This window comes from Notolepis coatsorum (genome assembly GCF_963971535.1).
Source record: "Notolepis coatsorum genome assembly, chromosome: 1".
Classification (NCBI taxonomy): domain Eukaryota; kingdom Metazoa; phylum Chordata; class Actinopteri; order Aulopiformes; family Paralepididae; genus Notolepis; species Notolepis coatsorum.
The window spans coordinates 221,039,100-221,057,208 of record NC_140165.1 but is presented as its reverse complement, the minus strand read 5'-3'; the positions used below and the strand labels follow the sequence as shown (position 1 = coordinate 221,057,208).

At 48.6% G+C, this 18,109-nt stretch overlaps 1 protein-coding gene across 1 annotated transcript in view; it reads right to left on the bottom strand.

Moving 5' to 3' along the window:
• Nucleotides 1-6,908: 6,908 nt before the first annotated feature.
• The window catches only part of egfem1 (EGF-like and EMI domain containing 1), a gene marked incomplete at its 5' end in the record, with an annotated part of 232,652 nt that continues 221,451 nt past the window's right edge, over nucleotides 6,909-18,109 (bottom strand). Inside the window, 2 exons of the mRNA XM_084308959.1 lie at nucleotides 6,909-7,034; nucleotides 7,704-7,832. Coding sequence (XP_084165085.1) covers nucleotides 6,955-7,034; nucleotides 7,704-7,832 — 209 coding nt within the window. The 3' untranslated portion in view covers nucleotides 6,909-6,954. The remainder of the gene's footprint in view (nucleotides 7,035-7,703; nucleotides 7,833-18,109) is intronic.

The following is an 18,109-nucleotide window of genomic DNA, read 5'->3' as shown; positions in this document are numbered from 1 at the left end:
ATATTATATATAGCTTTATATATCTGCATCTGTTTTTATTGAATAAAAAATACATCAACTCTGCTTTCTTGGGCCATTGGAGGAGGACCCTATGTTTAGTCTTCAGTTGTATACCTTGTGTTTTTATTTACTTCAGCTTTTAAAAGCTCGTCAGTCATCAGAGTTGGTTGCATCCGATTGAACTTTATCAAGTGAATTATTGCTAATTCATCATACCTACTCTGAAATGAAATCCCTGGAAAATATTGGTTTTGCAAGATAAGTGAAAGCTGCGGTAGAAAGAGACGCTGAGGTGAGAGATGTTTTGTGTGTGTAATTGTATGTGTATTCTGCTTCTTCTCCAATATTCCAGGAACGTTTTCGCCTATAGAATTGCTAATATTACAAACTATTGTGGGTGCATAATTCATTAACTGAATTGAATATATGTAATTTAAATCCGTAAAAGAAAATCTATAGTAAATCCATAGATTACGCACCCATATCCACCTTTTAAACAAATAGACCTCCTTGTATTCATCGAGGCACCAATGAATGACGTGCATTTACAACAACACATTGAGCTGGTATATATGCACAAATTGAATAGATAAACAAAAAAAATACCAATTAAACTGGTGACCTCAGGAAAATGCGCCTTTTTCGGCCCCCTTGGTAATTGAGTTTGACACAACAGGGGGGGAGTGCAGAGCAGAGAGCAGGCCAGTCCGACTGTAGCCAGAATACCAGCCAGTCCCTCTCATCTCTCTCTCTCTCCTTTCCTCTCCTTTCACTCTCACCCTCTCTGGGAACACAGCAGAGCGACTTAAGACTTGTGGTTTCATTACTCTATTTGTTTTCCTCCCTGGGGGCTACGGGTCATTAGCGTTATGGATGGGCACTCAGCGCCAGCCCAGGGACCAGAGCAGAGCAGAGCAGAAGAGCCATGCACATGGTTTTAATATGACACGTTTAATCAGTACAGGCGTGGCGGCAGAACCACTCGGAGCTTGTTGTTGGAATCCTCTCGCACCCGCTTGATGGTGTAGATTAGGGCCAACGGCTCCGTGACTCGGGCGGGATGGTCCTCTGGTGAAGCTCAGCCGGGTGGTTGGTCCTCTGGTGTTGGTCTGTCCACAGTCGGTTTGTTGGCCACTCCAAAGTAAAAGTCTAATCTCCTCAAGTATCGATAAATAAAAGTGTCCATCCGATGGGATAGTATTATATTAGTTATATATTCACATCCTCAAAAGTGGGCTTTTGAGAGTCAAGTTCACGTGGGTCTTAATTTACTGTCGTTCTCATCTCCATATCCAGCGCCATCAAGTGGTAGCAATATGTATCTGCACCTACCTACTGCACTTCTCTGTAATATCAACTTGTACTTTTTCACACATCATAAACATCACCATTACACGTTATTGACTCTTGATACATTATGGATCATGATATTGCATTCTTGTCCAAACAAGGGGTGAAGTAGACTTTCTGGAGTGTATTCCACTGTGCCCATAACACACACTTAGCCAACATGCAATCAGACTGGCAGATGGGACTAAACAAAGGGTGCCTTCTTTACTCCACTTGGTTGTTTACAGTCCAGAGTGTGGGAGAGTTCCCAGATACCCATCTTTTTTGCAGCCTCAACATTTAACATTTATTTTTCCAGGCAGCAACCAAACAAATGGCGCAAGACGGTAGAAATGATTTCCCCCCTCGCTCTTTTATGTGAGCCGACAGCTTTGTCAGCTGGAGTTCAAAAGCGTGGCCTTCTGGGAGATCTGGCTCAGCACAGAGGGAGAGAAATTATCTTTGGGACGTAGCTGGGGCACTCGAGTGATAGAATCGCTTTGCAGAGAGCGGCGTACGCTTAATTACAGCGAAAAAGTACCCCAGATGGGATCTTACCTTGCAACGGGCGATTTCATCCATAGTTTCCTGCCCTCCCTCTTCTCCTCTCTCCCTCGTCCCTGATAAGCAAGCTAGCCTGCATTGGCTCCCTATACCTTGGGCCCTGTTTCCCCTAAAACATTTTAGCACAAAGACGGCCTCTGTGTACGAACTTGCAAACGAAGCAAAGTAAGTCTGAGTACTAATATATGCTTTTAACTCGGCTTATCCTTGGGCCTTGCCCAATTTAGTTCAGTCTGGAGAAGCACTAGATGCTACAGGAGGTCTGAGGCATTTTGACGAGTTGTGCTACGTGGACCAGAGGTATGTGTGTGTGTGTTGTACTGTGCTGTTCTTTGTTGTGGTCTGGTGGGCTCCATCTTGTGTTGCGTTGCACTGTGTTGCTTCTTAAAGGTAGAATCTGTAATGCCGTCAAATAAAGCTTTGTTTACTTTGTTTTGGTCTTGATGTGTGGGTTGGAGTTATTATTATACTGCGAATTTCTCCAGAACTCTCTTGGTTGAGCCTGAGGCGTGGCCAGCAGTAGCAACCCCTCCCCTGTACCCACTGAAATCCAACCCACACATCAGACCCCAAAACCCAAACTGTAAACAAAGTGCAGTACCATGTTGTCATGTCTTTCCTAGAGGTCTCTGTTTGACAACATCACAGATTCTGATTGGCTACGGGCCAAGTGAGGATTTCTCAAATTGTGCCATGGTGTATCTAGGGGTTGAAAGTGGTGGACCAACAAATCTATTCCAGACCAATACAACCCCCCCCCCCCCCCCTCATTTACATTTTGTCATTTAGCTGACGCTTTTATCCAAAGCGGCTTACAAGTTCTGTACGACAAGTCAGCAGGAAGGGTACAACTCTTTCAGCTGAGTAAAAACGAGTGCTAAAACTTGGGTGCTAGGGAACAAAATAAGCACCAGCCAAACGCCAATGGCGTGTAGATTTCCTCTTTGGCTGGTAAATTACAGAGGCTACTCAGCCACTCTGGCGTGTAAAATAATTGGTTGCCATATGAGAATATTAGAGTATTATATTAGGGCTATATAGTGCAAGCATTTCACTCGCATTTGCCTCTAAAAAAAAGATTTGTGCAAACCAGAAAAATCATTTAGGAGCACAGTGTGCGAGTAAATCGTCTTGCGTAGTGGGCGTGTCAACAACTGCGCAATTGTCATTTCATAAGACACGGAGCAGCATGGATCAGCTCTGTAACAACTCATCTCGACTCTGCTTCTAATGTGCAATGAAAACTCTGCAAGCAGCGGTTCCAACATGCTTTGCATCCTCGCCAGTCCTGTATACCCACGTTGCGCTAAAAAACAATAACTACTCTAATGTTATCTGCTAACTAGGGCTGTCCCCGACTAAGGATTTGGATAGTCGACTATGATTGGCCAAAATTTGCCGTTAGACGACTATTAGTAGACCCAAACAAAATTTGTTTAATTTTCTTTTCATTCCATTTGGGCTGTAGGGGGTGCTTAATGTCTGAAGGAGTCGACTGAAGGCTTCTTGTCCTCTGCAAAAGCATGCAATTGGTCCACTGATGGATACATCTTGATAATTGTCTAGTCTAGTGTGTTCATTATATGGGTGAAATCCTCTTTCAGTGCCTCTGTGCCTGTTTTCTTAGGCAGTTAGCCTCTGGTATGCGTGCCATTAGCGTTAGATTTAGGTGATATGTGCTATTGCACAGATGTTGACCCTTAGTATGCACACGCACGCACAGTATAATATGCATGTAATAAATAGTTTGTTAATAAACTCTGTTACTTGAAACATTTTCACTGTGCTCCTACATTTTTATTTATTTAGGAGCACATGTGCTCCCTGGGGAAAAGGTTAGCGTAGAGCCCTGTATATAGTAATAATAATAACACATGGCGATATACTAAAAAGTGATTTCAAATTTTGGTAAGCCAAAAAGTTAATTTTGTTCTCTGGGTGCTGCAGTATTGAGTGCATAATAGACATAAGACATTAGTACACACACCACCAATCCCATCTCTACCCTGCATTAGTAACATTTAGAGCAGCTTAAGATTTCCCAAATAATTCCTCTTGGTGGTGGAGCTACAGTGTATAGCACTGCTACAGTGCAACAATATCTCTATCTGTACGTTGATCTTCATGCTGAGATGCTGTGCCGTGCCATAGTGGAAGGCTGGATCGCTGTGCCGTGCCATAGTGGAAGTTTGGAGCACTGTGCCGTGCCATAGTGGAAGGCTGGAGCACTGTGCCGTGCCATAGTGGAAGGCTGGAGCGCTGTGCCGTGCCATAGTGGAAGTTTGGAGCACTGTGCCGTGCCATAGTGGAAGGCTGGAGCGCTGTGCCGTGCCATAGTGGAAGGCTGGAGCACTGTGCCGTGCCGTAGTGGACGTTTGGAGCGCTGTGCCGTGCCATAGTGGAAGGCTGGAGCACTGTGCCGTGCCATAGTGGAAGGCTGGAGCACTGTGCCGTGCCATAGTGGAAGGCTGGAGCACTGTGCCGTGCCATAGTGGAAGTGCGGCAGTGCCGTGGCCACCCAGAGCCGAGTGGATGAATGGTCTCTCGGGGGCCTGTTTGACTAGAAACAGGTGTGTGTCATCTGAAGATGAAGGCCTACCCGATAAACATTATTGGAGAACATCTGCTGCTTGTCACAACACGGAGCGAGCCGAAGCGGCCCCCCATCCATCAGCCGTGCAGGGGGGGGGGGGGAGGAGGCGGGCAGCGGTGCTTCGTCCTCCGTCGGCCGGCCCCCAATTGCCCATCACTCACCTTGGAGAGGCCGGCTCTGCCGTGGCAAGGGGGGGGGGGGGGGGCACCTGCCTGCCACAGCCAGTCCAGCGTCGCCTTCGGACGCTAGTGGGGCACGCTCCAACGCACATGAGAAATGCCTCAGCGCTGTGGATAGCCTTCCTTCTCTCTCTCTCTCATGCACACACACACTTACACACACACACCTACACACAGAAAAGGTCAGGCACATCTGCAGCACGCACACACACACACATACATGCATGCACACACCCACACGGACAGACACAGACACAAATGGACACACACACACCTCCTCCTCCCACATCTTCTCCCCCAACCACATACAGGCCTGTTCCGCTCAGGTGGTCCTCCCACTTAAAGACAGGTGTCAGAGGGGTAGCCATGGCCTCACTGCTTGACCCCCCACGGGGCTGATGGGAGGAAAGGCTGGCTACCTGGCTGCTCACCCCCAGCGCTCCATCACATCTCCGTGACAGATAGGACCCCCGCCGCCCTCCTTTCCTTCTCACTCCCTCCAGACCTCAGCACCCCCCCCCCCCCCCCCCCTCTCTCTGCTCTATACCACCTCACCCCCAGAAGGATCAGGGGACTCAATTCCATGGAGCACCGCTGTCAAACCACACAGTCCACTTGTTGTACAGTAAGTTGGATTTGAATGGAAATCAGATTTTTAAAACCAGACGTGGCTCAGCTATGATGTCTTGCCTGCAATGAAAAAAGATCCAGTCCCAGTCCCAGAGGTTTGGTGTAAATCCAACCACAATTCAACGGAGCCAGTTCAGACACAGATTTTTTTGGTACAAACAAAACATTTATCAATCTTACACACACAAAATGTATCAAAATAGCACCATTTACATAGGCATACCACCGGGCAAAGGGTGCAGTACATGTTATGAGTGATATAGTTGGTAATGACCTGAGGTATAAATACGATTCTGCAACAACCAAACACCCTTATTTACATCAAATCTGTATGAAAAGTATGGACACTGAATAGCAGTAGTGGTCGTCAGCATGTAATCTGATTTTGTAATCCAGGGGCCTTGTGATTCTAGAAATGGGCACAGATCAAAATTAAGAGTCAATGGACCTTATTCTCGAACATGTTCGTAAGTATCTTCGTAACTATCTTCGTAAAAACATATTCATTTACAATCTTAATAATAATAATGCACTGAGATGGATGATGGGTGCATGTGCTACTTTATCGGTTGTACTGTATACAATTTGACGAATGATACTCAGATCAAATGTGATCAAAAACTTGTCAGGACTTGCTGTGTTTTTACAAAACATTCTGGGTCCTCTTGGTTTCAATGTTCCCCTAAGGAGAAAGCTGATCTTAGGCCCAGTGAGGTAACAAAACCACAACCATTCAGACCATTCAGACCCAACAGCGACATCACATTATATTAACACTTTCTTAACAAGCAATCAGGCACACTTTGTAAAAACAAAAGCATCTTTCTGTACATGATATGAGTGTAGAAAATTGGCAAACCATATCAACTTTCATTTATATATTGTAGTTATTCATAGCCGTTTCAGTGGCGTGATGGTATTCAACTCAATGTCTTGGGAAACAATATCTGTTACAAGGTGTTAGTTGCTGGATTTACAAGGGAAAAACAAAAAAATTTAAGAAATGTTAACACTATTTACCTATGTGGCTCATATCTCATCTTTGCAAAACAAACAAACAAACAAACAAACAAACAAACAAACAAACAAACAAAAAACATCCAATCTAGGTTAAATTCAGATGTTTTCTTGTCTTTGCTCCTGTGTGAATTCAACATGGAGACCATAGAACCACTGCACCCAGGCGCTCCACTGTGCAGCACACAAGCCTCTCTGTGAGCCTCTGGATGGGTGTCATAGTGCTACAGTTATCCCTGTCCATTGGCTTTCAACAGAACAAATATTATCTCATTGATAAGATGCTTTTACAGAACCCAGCCCTGTATACTCAGTCACGCCGCTGTAGATTTAAAATTGATACTGAAAGGCCTCCACACACAAGCTAAGTCCACTGATGTGGAAGAAACTTGTACACACACACACACACACACGCACACACACACACACACACACACACACACACACACACACACACACACACACACACACACACACACACACACACACACACACGCACACGCACACGCACACTGTCTTCAAGTTCCATTGTAAGTCAATGGTATAAAGATCATCTTAGCATGAAGATGTTTTTTGGGGGAGAGGAAGCTAGGCCCTGGGCTTTGGGGACGTCCAGTCTGGAGTGTGGGCCTCTCCTCGGGGCTATGTGTCTGAGAGGCCCGCTCTCCTCTTCCTCTGAGGCCCAGAGGAGCGCAGTGCTGCCGGGATCTGCTCGAGCAGGCCTGAAAAGGAGAGAAGCGAAAGAAGACGTTTGGCACCTTTGGAGAAATCAAAAGCAAATGTTGTTGGGGTTTTCGGAGGAGAAAGTAACTGGTGAGCTGGTCTCCCGTGAGCCTGGGCTTTGGGGGGGAAATGGAGACAGCTTCAAGCCTGCTTCCCTGCTGAGTACAGATTAAAATAACTGTCAGGAGACAGGAATGGCTATTGAGGGAGACAGGGAGACAGAGCGATGGGGTTGAGCCTCACACACACTTACTGACACAGTATTCCTTAAGATTCTACTTCACAACCCTAAACCCTGTGTGTGTGTGTGTGTGTGTGTGTGTGTGTGTGTGTGTGTGTGTGTGTGTGTGTGTGTGTGTGTGTGTGTGTGTGTGTGTGTGTGTGTGTGTGTGTGTGTGTGTGTGTGTGTGTGTGTGTGTGTGTGTGTGTGTGTGTGCACGTCTGTGTATAAGTGTGTGTTTTTATGTGTGTGGGTGTCTGCTGTTTCAGATTTCCAGACAGCACCGTATGTGTGTGTGTGTGTGTGTGTGTGTGTGTGTGTGTGTGTGTGTGTGTGTGTGTGTGTGTGTGTGTGTGTGTGTGTGTGTGTGTCCATAGTACCATTTCAGACTTTCCGCCAGTGCTGTGTGTGTCTCTCTATCTGTGCGTTGATGGGAGCTCAGGTTTACCTTCAGTACAGGTGGGGCCCAGCCAGGTGAGGGGGCAGACGCAGCGCCCGCTACGCCCGTCACACTGGGCCCCCTGGGAACACTGGCATGGCACGGAGCAGCCGGGGCCAAAACGCTCTCCACCGCAGTCTGACAGACAGACAGACAGACAGACAGAAGAAGTCAGAGAGAATGTAGAACGCATAGATTCTGCATGGCTGCATGATAGAAACTAAAATACTACAAGTATTTTGGTAATGGTATAATATGCAATTAAAGGAGAATCCTACCAATTTTAAGAATTCACATAATGTTGTTATTTCTGTGCCCTGTGCCTCTAAACTTATATTCTCAAGTAACCTTTTAGCATTAGCTTTTTTGTATCCTTTCTTTCTATCTTTCTTGAATGAAAATGAATGGGGCATTGACTTTGTGGGCCCGTGGAATGTCTGTGTGAGCTCTTGCACCCAAATGGGGTTTAAAACTTAATATTGTATGATTTCCCTATGTAGGCTACCCTGGGTAGACATTTAAATACTATGGCTCAATCGCTCACTCACTGGCTGACCAGTGGTACTGTAAATGTAAATACATTTAAAAAGAATTGCTACATGTAGCCTACCATTTAGCCTTTAACAATGTCCCTTAAAGCTACAATGTGAGCTTTTTTTATCACAGAGATTAAGGCCCCGTTTAGACGAGCGTTTTGTGAACAGAAACCGCAAAAGTCATCTTGCGGTTTCACTTTTAATTTTACGTTTAGACGAGCGTTTTGGAGTGGAATTCTCCGTGCAGACGACGCTGTAACGACGGAGACCCGCTGTCACACGATTGGCGCATATGTCACATGACGTGCTGTGAAGACCCGCCCTACTCTGCCTCTGATTCGCAGACTGTGGATGGGGAATGTGATTGCACCAAAGCAGAGTCACTCACAGACAGTGGGTCCACTCACGCCGCGGGACAGATTCTTGTGTATTTAACCCTTTCACTGCCACACGACAGCCGGTTGTGTGATAGTAAAGGGGTAACCTTCTGTCGTGTGGCAGTGAAAGGGTTAAAAGTACTGCCAATGTAGCCTTCAGGTGATCTCCGTTGATATAAGTCAGACATACTTGCTTTGTTTACGTCTCGGCTACTGGCGCATACCTGCTACCTGTGACGTAAGCAGTACGCGCGACCAGAGCCGTGACAAACCTTTCGTCATCGTTTTAACAGATTTATACGGTTTGACAGTTTAGACGAAAGCGCAAAGCTTTTGCGTTTCTAGGAATTCCACCCTGGAAGGTAGTCTCACTTTTTTGCGGTTTCACCCCGTAAAAACGCCGTTTCCGTATAAACGAAAGGCACATCCGTAAAAATATTTTTGCGGATTCACCTGCTAGCGTTTCCGTCTAAACGGGGCCTAACATGGCCATAGTAACTCCCTACTGTGAGTCTACTGTGAACAGGTTTCAGTGACCAGTGTAGCAGCTCTGTAGAGATATTCCATTCTGGATTTAAAATAGAGAGGTTGGACCTTCTAACCAATGCGAGGAGCTCATTTGGTTGGAAAAGGCCCTTTTAGTGGATGGATCTACGTGGTCCTCATTCAACACAGTCTAATTAACCGCAACATTTTGTGCTTATTCCAACTAAATTCCCTTTGAGCCTTTCTGATTGTTTAGAAGGGCGAGCCTCACAGTGAAACATTAGAATGGAATATCTCTGCTGTTACACTGGTCAATGAAACGCACTCACGGTAGACTGTGAGTCAGTGTGTCCACGTTATGATATACGTTTCGGAACAAAATTCTAACCAGAAAATCGGACACATTGTAGCTTTAAGATCATAGGGTACCTTTTCAGTAAAAAGTGCACAGATAAAATATTGCTCCAATGATTCAAGAAGGATAGATGTACCTTAAATGGGCCATTTTATGTTTAATCTTTTCATTTTAAGATAAGATAAGATATTCCTTTATTGATCCCCTTGGGGAAATTTGGGCATCATAGCAGACTGGGGGAGGGGAGGTACAGTAGGAGGTATGGGAATGGTAATAGTAGAAAGATATACATATAGGCAATACAATTATAATAAAGATTAAAAAAATAAACAGTGTAAACAATATAATTAACTCTGAATATAACAATATGAGAAAGTAAACAGTGTAATCAAAGGTGCAGTATGCCCTATCAGTTATATTATACGTTACAATAAATATGGGCAATAAAGAATTAGAATCTGAATACTGTGAGTAAGTAAAGTAAACAGTATACACAGGTGCAGTATACACAAGCTGCCCTAACTGGCATGACATTTGTCATATGTTATACCTTGAATTCCGTGCAGGTTAGGTGGGAAAGAGTCAGACACACATTTCCTGTGGTCTATTTACAAACATTTGCATGTTTTTATGGTCAAAAAGCACCTAGTTCCAGCTGTACTACAGGCTGTGTGAGCAGCACCTAGTTACAGGCTGTGTGAGCAGCACCTAGTTACAGGCTGTGTGAGCAGCACCTAGTTACAGGCTGTGTGAGCAGCACCCAGTTACAGGCTGTGTGAGCAGCACCCAGTTACAGGCTGTGTGAGCAGCACCTAGTTACAGGCTGTGTGAGCAGCACCCAGTTACAGTAGTAGTAGGCACAATCTATAGACCACCAGAACAGAGTGGGTTTTATGACACACTTGATGGGTGTTTAGCTGGGGTGGAGGGGGTAGAAAAAATTCTTATTGGGGACTGGAACACGGATATGCTGCGTAAATCAGCACCCGTCTTCAAGGCCTTCAGTAGATTTTCTGACCTGCACGGTTTCAGCCAGCTAATCACACAACCCACAAGGGTATGCGATTCGACACAAACCACCATTGACCTCATTTTGACCTCTGACAAGTCCATGATCTCCAGTAAAGGGGTGATAGCATGCGGGTTAAGTGATCATTATATGATTTTCTGTACCCGCAAAAAGCTAAAACAGAAGGCCGGCTGTCACAAAACAGTCACATCTAGAGACCTCAAAACTTACTCTAGAGAGGCCTTTAACCTAGAACTGGGGAGCTTGGACTGGTCAGATGAGCTCAGTGGTACACAGGTTGAAGAAACATGGCTTGGATTCAAAACCAAATTCACAGCAATACTCAACAACATGGCACCGATAAGAACCACCAGGGTTAAAAATCGCGCTGAGGCATGGATGCACACTGAAATACTGGCCGCTATGAAAACCAGAGACAAAAAATGCTCTGAACTTCATAAAAGTCAGACAAAGCTTTCCAAAAGCTCAAACAGTGAACTCCAAGCCCACGTGGTTGAACTAAAAATCCAAAGAAACAGACTAAGAAATGACGTAAACACCATGATCAGAACCGCAAAAAGAAATTTCATCAACGACAAAACTGAGGAAAACAAAAACAAACCCCGCGAACTTTGGAAATTACTCAATAATCAACTAGGCTGCAGTAAAAAACTTAAAACCAGATTCTCAAACATAAACATAAAGACGGACAACACGCTCATCACAGACAAGCTGGATGTAGCCAATTACTTAAACATCTTCTTCACAAACATAGCCACAACACTGGTAAACAAACTACCCTCCCACTCAGGGCATTATGGGGTAGAACACATAGTAGCATACTACAAAAACCTAGGGGTCCACAAAGACGACTTCAAACTTGAAATGGTAACAACCGATGAGGTACTCAAAAAATTTAGCGCCCTCCAACCTAACAAGGCCACTGGCCATGACAACATCCCCTCCAAATTCCTCAGAGACGCAGCAGCCGCCATCACCCCAGTCATCACACACATAATAAACCTCTCTATAAAACAGGGGCACGTCCCCAAGGACTTCAAAATTGCGAGAGTGACCCCTCTACACAAAAAGGGCAGCAAATTAGACCCAGGCAACTACCGCCCTGTTTCTATTCTTACCTCCATCTCGAAAGTCATGGAGAAAATAGTCTACGAACAGGTCGAAAAGTACCTGGCGGAAAAAAACCTAATCTACGAATTCCAATCTGGCTTCAGAACGTCCCACTCCACTGACACATGCCTCCTCTATTTGAACGACCACATCAAACAAGAGGTGGACGCTGGCAAATACTGCGGCATGGTCATGCTGGACCTACAAAAGGCCTTCGACACTGTCAATCACTCCATTCTAATGGACAAGCTAAAAGCAATTGGTTTTGATAGCCTATCAGTGAGCTGGATGCAATCCTACCTGGAGGGGAGAGAACAGATGGTAGAGGTAAACGGTACTCTATCCCCCCCCCTCACAGTGAGCTGTGGTGTTCCACAAGGAAGCATACTAGGACCGCTACTCTTCCTAATTTATGCAAATGACATGTCGTCAGCCTGTGACTGCAACTTGTTCCTGTTTGCGGACGACTCAGCCCTGCTGGTCTCTGACAAGAACAAATTGCAGGTTGAAAAAACCCTCAGCACGGAACTAGGCAAAATCTGCATATGGCTCGCTGATAACAAACTATCATTACACATGGGCAAAACAGAGTCCATTCTCTTCGGTTCAAATAACAAACTCAGCAAGACCGACGGCTTCTCAGTTACAGTGGGTGACAATATTGTCACAAGGAAAGACGAAATTACCTACCTGGGTTCCATCCTAGAGGCAAATCTTTCCTGTGACAAAATGGCATCCAATGTAATAAAAAAAGTCAACCAACGAACTAGATTCTTGTACCGGATCTCCTCTCTGGTAAACAAGAATACCCTGAGGACTCTGGCAGGAGCACTCATTCAAGGGTACTATGACTATGCGTGCACCTCATGGTACCAAAGCACCTCAAAGGCGCTTAAAACAAAATTACAAACATCACAAAACAAACTGGTCAGACTACTACTTGACCTGAACCCCAGAACCCACCTCACCCCTGCCCACTTTGCCAACCTAGGATGGCTTAGAGTAGACGACAGAGTACAGCAACTTGCAATGGGCCTGGTCTACAAGATACACTATACGACCGGGGTGCCCATGTACATGTCAAAATACTTCCCAAAGGTCAGTGAATACCACAACCACTACACCAGAGGAAGCTCAACAAATCATGTTAAACCCAGATTCGGCTCAAACAAGGGACTAAACACGTTTCGCAATTATGCCACAACAATGTGGAACGCCCTACCCAAAGCTGTAAAGGAATGTGAATCCCTGCCCACATTCAAAACCGCCCTTAAAGAGCACCTACGGGAGGCTGCAATTCGAAACTGGCCACCGTAAATGCCCAAAACCCCCACCACCTCCTAATAGACAGTCTCCTCCCCACCGCATGTATATATTCCCTCCCCACCGTATGTATATTCCCCTCCCACCCACCCACCCCCTCCTAATGTACAGTCCCCTCCCCATCATATGTATATACTCTGTCAGGATCTAGGGGTAACAGTACTGTATATTTGAATACCGCCTATGTCACAAATGTATCAGTACTAAATACCTATATGTCCCTATGCCATAAATGTCATGTATGTTATGTATGTCATAAATGTCTATATGAATTGAAAATGGGGGACCCTGATGGAAACAAGACAAACGTCTTTCTCAGGTCTGCATCCCCTTAACAATTGTATGTATTGAGCCGTACTGTATTGTACCCATTCTGCAATCTGTTAAATAAAGTTTTCATTCATTCATTCATTCACAGGCTGTGTGAGCAGCACCCAGTTACAGCTGTGTGAGCAGCACCTAGTTATATTTCGTATTTGCATCGCGTCCCGCTCTGAGCCTTACGAGATACTTCTATCTCCTGTGATACCTAATGTATCTCCCACGAATAAAAAACACATGCACCCCACCTGTATGGGGCCCCGCCCCTTATGGTGGCACCACCCATATAACCATGACTCTGGTCATGAAACACCCTTCCTCTATTTTCGTCCCAGCGTATTGGATGCGTGCACCATACGAGCTAGCGGAATGAAAAGATTAAGGAAGATTAATAATGTTGAGGGCTTACCGGAGAGTTGTTTTCCCCTGGATTCTCTGGAGCTTGTTTCGGCGACACATGAGACCTATGCTGGTGGTTCCTCGGCTGACGGCGACGGACCGAGGGGCAGCGTACAAGGTTTGGCTAACGGGTCGGCTTGTACAAAGGTGAGGTCTGTGTCAGTAGGCGTCAATGTCGGTGTTGGTCGTGCTGTGGAGTATGTTTCGGCACCAGGGCCGGGGCGGCTTGGCGATCGTTCCACTGTGGTGGGCGATGTCTTGGCGATCCTGGAACATGCTGTTGACGCTAATGCTAATGCTACTGCTAATGCTAATGCTACTGCTGCTTCTTCTGCTAACGCTGATGTTGACGCTGGAATGTCTAATAATCCCCGCCGCGGGATTCCGCTTTTCCCTCCTCTTGCCAGCTTCATTGATGAAGGTCAGTCGGTGGTGGGTGTGGGGGGGTTCGCTGAGCTCTATTTACCTTTTTTGCGGGTGAAGGGGCTGACGACGGGGTGCAGCCCGGGGGTACCTTGGCTAAGTAGCCAGGTAGCTTCTTTTTTGTGCCCAGGCGGGGATGAACGACGTTCCGCCCGGCCGTTGCTTGATAGCATGTCGGCTCGGAGGGTGGCAGTATGGACGAATGAGTGGTATACTGCTGCAGGATGGCATTTAGCGGCGGCCAGTGTTGTGGCTCAGCTGGCTACTTTCCTATCCAAGATGGCGTCGGGTTGTAGGTCTTTGGGTCCAACCGACATTATGAACGTGATTCATGTTTGTGGTGTTATAGAGATCTTGACTCAGTCGCAAGCTATAACTGCGGGGAGGATTCGGATGCTATCGACTTTGGTTGTTAGGCATGTTTGGTTGGAGCAGTCTCCTCTTGGGGAAGAGGATAGGTTTTCTCTCCTCACGACTCCTTTTTCCACAGATAGTCTTTTTGGGCGTTCTGTGGAGGCGCAGGCGGTTTTTGATTCGGGTCCTACACCGCCTCACGCTGTGCAGCCAGGGGTGGGAGCACGGTCTCGTCAACGACTGTGGCGAGATCCTCGACAGGCGGCCATGTTTCCCCCGCCAGTGGTGCCCTGGTTGGAGAATCGACAGGGTTTCGCAAGGCCGACAGTCTTGGCGGCCGAGGGATCGGCCATTTTGGGTGATTTCGGGGTTGGTAAACCACCCCGTCGTCATTTTGCCGCGAGCAGCCCGCTCCCCGTTCAGTCCGCTTTCTGTTACCCTCAGAAGCGGGGCTCTGAGTGTTCTCCTTTGGCTGCGGGCCGCAAACCTTCTTTGAAGCATATGCGGCCCCATTCTTCACTTCTCATGGAGACAGGGGCTGACACCCAGTTGATGGCTGAGCCTGGGTCTGTCCGTGAGAATGTTCCGTCGTCGCGTGGTTCCTACACCGCAGGTTGTGGGTGGGTGGAACCTGGTGTTACAGCTGCCACTAGCTCCAGTGGTCAGCAGGGGGACTCGGTGCCTCTTCTGTTGAATGCTCAGCAGGGGTTACCCCGGCTTCGCCCTCGCCAGGCGGGGTATTGCGCTGTTGCCTCCCACTCCCGTCAAACCGGCAGTGGTCTGCAAAGGAGAGGCTGGCGTGATTTGAGTGGTAGCAATATCACTGCAGGGCTTCGGCATGTAGGAGCCCATGGGGTCCTCAGGCCTTGCGTGTCTGGCTGCGGAACGGCTCCTCAGCGTGTGCTGGAGGGGTGTTCAGGGGGTGAGTGTGTGTCCACAAGTTTGATGACCGCTCCTCCCGTATCAAACCGGCCCTTTCTGTCGGGGTCCCCCCTTGGGTGCTTTGCACGACGGGGGGGACCGGGCCAATTATCTGCTGTTCCTTGCGGCCCAGCGTCAGTTGACGGCGGGGGCGCTGTGGGATTATATTCACATATGGCGACGGGAATGTCCCTTGAATCGGTGGATGAGGAGAACGTTAGAGGCGGGGCTGGTTTTGCAGTTTGCGCGGCCCCATCCTCCGTTCTCAGGTTTGGTGCCGACCCTATTGTTAGGGTCGGGCGCGGTGACAGCCCTGGCCGACGAGATCCAATCTCTGTTGGCGAAGCAGGCCGTCGTTGTGGTCCCGAGAGAGGACGCAATGTCAGGCGTCTACTCCCGTTATTTTCTGGTGCCCAAGAAAACTGGGGGGGTCAGACCTATACTGAATCTGTCCATGTTCAATCGGTTGATTGTAGTGAGACCGTTCAGGATGTTGACCGTCCGACTCCTTCTGCTTGCTGTCAGGAGGGGGGACTGGTTCACCTCCATAGACCTGAAGGATGCGTATTTTCACATACCCATTTTCCCTCCTCACAGGAAGTTCCTACGGTTCCTGTTTCAGGGCGTAGCGTACGAGTACCACAGAATGCCGTTCGGTTATTCTCTGGCTCCCCGCACATTCACCAAGTGCGTGGCGGCTGCTCTGGGGCCTTTACGTCGTCGGGGGATACGAGTTCTGTTCTATCTCGACGACATTCTGCTCCTCAGCCGTTCAGAGGAGGTTGCCAGGTCTCATACTCGACTGGTGGTGGAATTCCTCACCAGCCTGGGTTTTGCTGTGAATTGGAAGAAGAGTACCCCTCTTCCCAGTCAACAGGTGGAGTACTTGGGCTTGACATTGAGGTCGAAGCCCATGCTTGCGACCCTCTCGGAGCAGCGTCGGGGGGATCTCCGTCACGCGCTCGGGGGTTTCCGTCTGGGAGGGACGGTTACGGCGCTGCAGGTGATGCGTCTGCTGGGCCTTATGTCGGCGGCCCACACGGTGGTTCCTCTTGGCCTCCTCTTTATGAGGCGGATACAGAGGTGGTTTCTCTCTTTGAGAATAGATCCGGTGTGGGGCAAAGGGAGACGGTTGACGGTTCCTTTGTCGATATGGGGGGATCTCGCCCACTGGGGGAGGCTGGGTATCCTCTCCGCTGGGGTCCCCATGGGCAGCAGTGGCTCCCACGTCACGGTTTTCACCGACGCCTCTCTCACAGGTTGGGGAGGGGCGTTTCGGACCCACGCAGTGGGGGGCAGCTGGACGGGTCATGCCGACCCGGCTGTCCTGCATATCAATGTGTTGGAGTTGAAGGCGGTCCTCCTGGTCCTCAAACGGCTCGGCCACCTGGTGGTAGGCGAACACGTTTTGATCAGGACGGACAATGTGACGGCGGCGGCGTATATCAACAGGCAGGGTGGGACTCGTTCCGCCCGCCTGCTCCGGGTGGCGCGCGAACTGTTGCTATGGGCATCCCGCAGGCTGCGCAGTCTGCGGGCGCTCCACGTTCCTGGTACGGAAAATGTGGCGGCGGATATAATGTCTCGGGCGGTCCTCGTCGCGACGAGTGGGAACTCCGCCCCGACATAGTCGGACAGATCTGGGATCGGTTCGGGAAGGCCTCGGTAGATCTGTTTGCGTGCCGACGTTCTCACAAGTGCCCCTTGTGGTTCTCGCTCAGTCGAGCGGATCATCCCCCCTTGGGGGTGGATGCCTTCTCGACCTTTCCATGGCCGCCCGGTCTTCTGTACGCCTTCCCTCCTGTACAGCTGTTGAGTCAGCTGTTGGAGCGGATACGGAGGGAGCGCAGGACGGTGATCTTGGTCGCGCCGGACCGGGGCACGTCAGTGTGGTTCCCGGTCTTAATCCAGCTTCTGGTCGCTCCTCCTTGGGTCATTCCGTGGTCAGCGACGGCCCTCTCGCAGCACAACGGAGTGCTTGTCCAGCCTCCGGTGTTGGGTCAACGCCTGGTGGTGTGGCTGGTGGGAGGGTGAGTCTGGAGAGGATGGATCCCGCAGTGGTTGATACCATCCGGTGTGCGCATGCTCCCTCCACTGTCGCGGTTTACGCGGGCGGGTGGCGTGCGTTCCAAGAATGGTGTAAGGGGGGGGGGCTGGGACCCAGTCTCCTGCCCCCTGGATGCTGTTCTGGGTTATCTCCAGTCTCTTCTTGGTAGGCTGTCGGCTTCGACGGTGAAGGTATATGCGGCAGCTATATCCTCCTGTCATGAGGGTTTTGAGGGGACTGTTTTGTTCAGCCACCCTCTTGTGAAGCGTTTCCTGCTTGGCGCTCGACGCGTTAAGCCGGTGCAACGCTCCTTGGCTCCGACTTGGGATCTTCAATTGGTCCTCGGTCGGTTGTCCTTGGCCCCGTTTGAGCCGCTCGAGCAGGCGCCGTTGGAACGGCTGTCTTTCAAGACCGCGTTCCTACTGGCTGTCACTTCCGCTAAACGCGTGGGTGAGCTCTGTGCTCTCTCGGTACGTCCAGAGTGCCTGTCTTTTCGGACCGATTGCGGTGCCACTCTGCGACCTAATCCTGCTTTCGTGCCTAAGAATATCCGGAGTTCCTTCCGCTCCCGGGATATTGTGGTTCAGGCTTTTCGTCCTCCTCCTCACGCTAGTGAATTAGATGCGGGCCTTCACCTGTCATGTCCAGTCCGTGCTTTGGGGATTTACCTCAGCCGTACTCAGGGCTTCAGGGTTACCGACCAGCTTTTTGTCTGTTACGGTGGGGCTCGTGC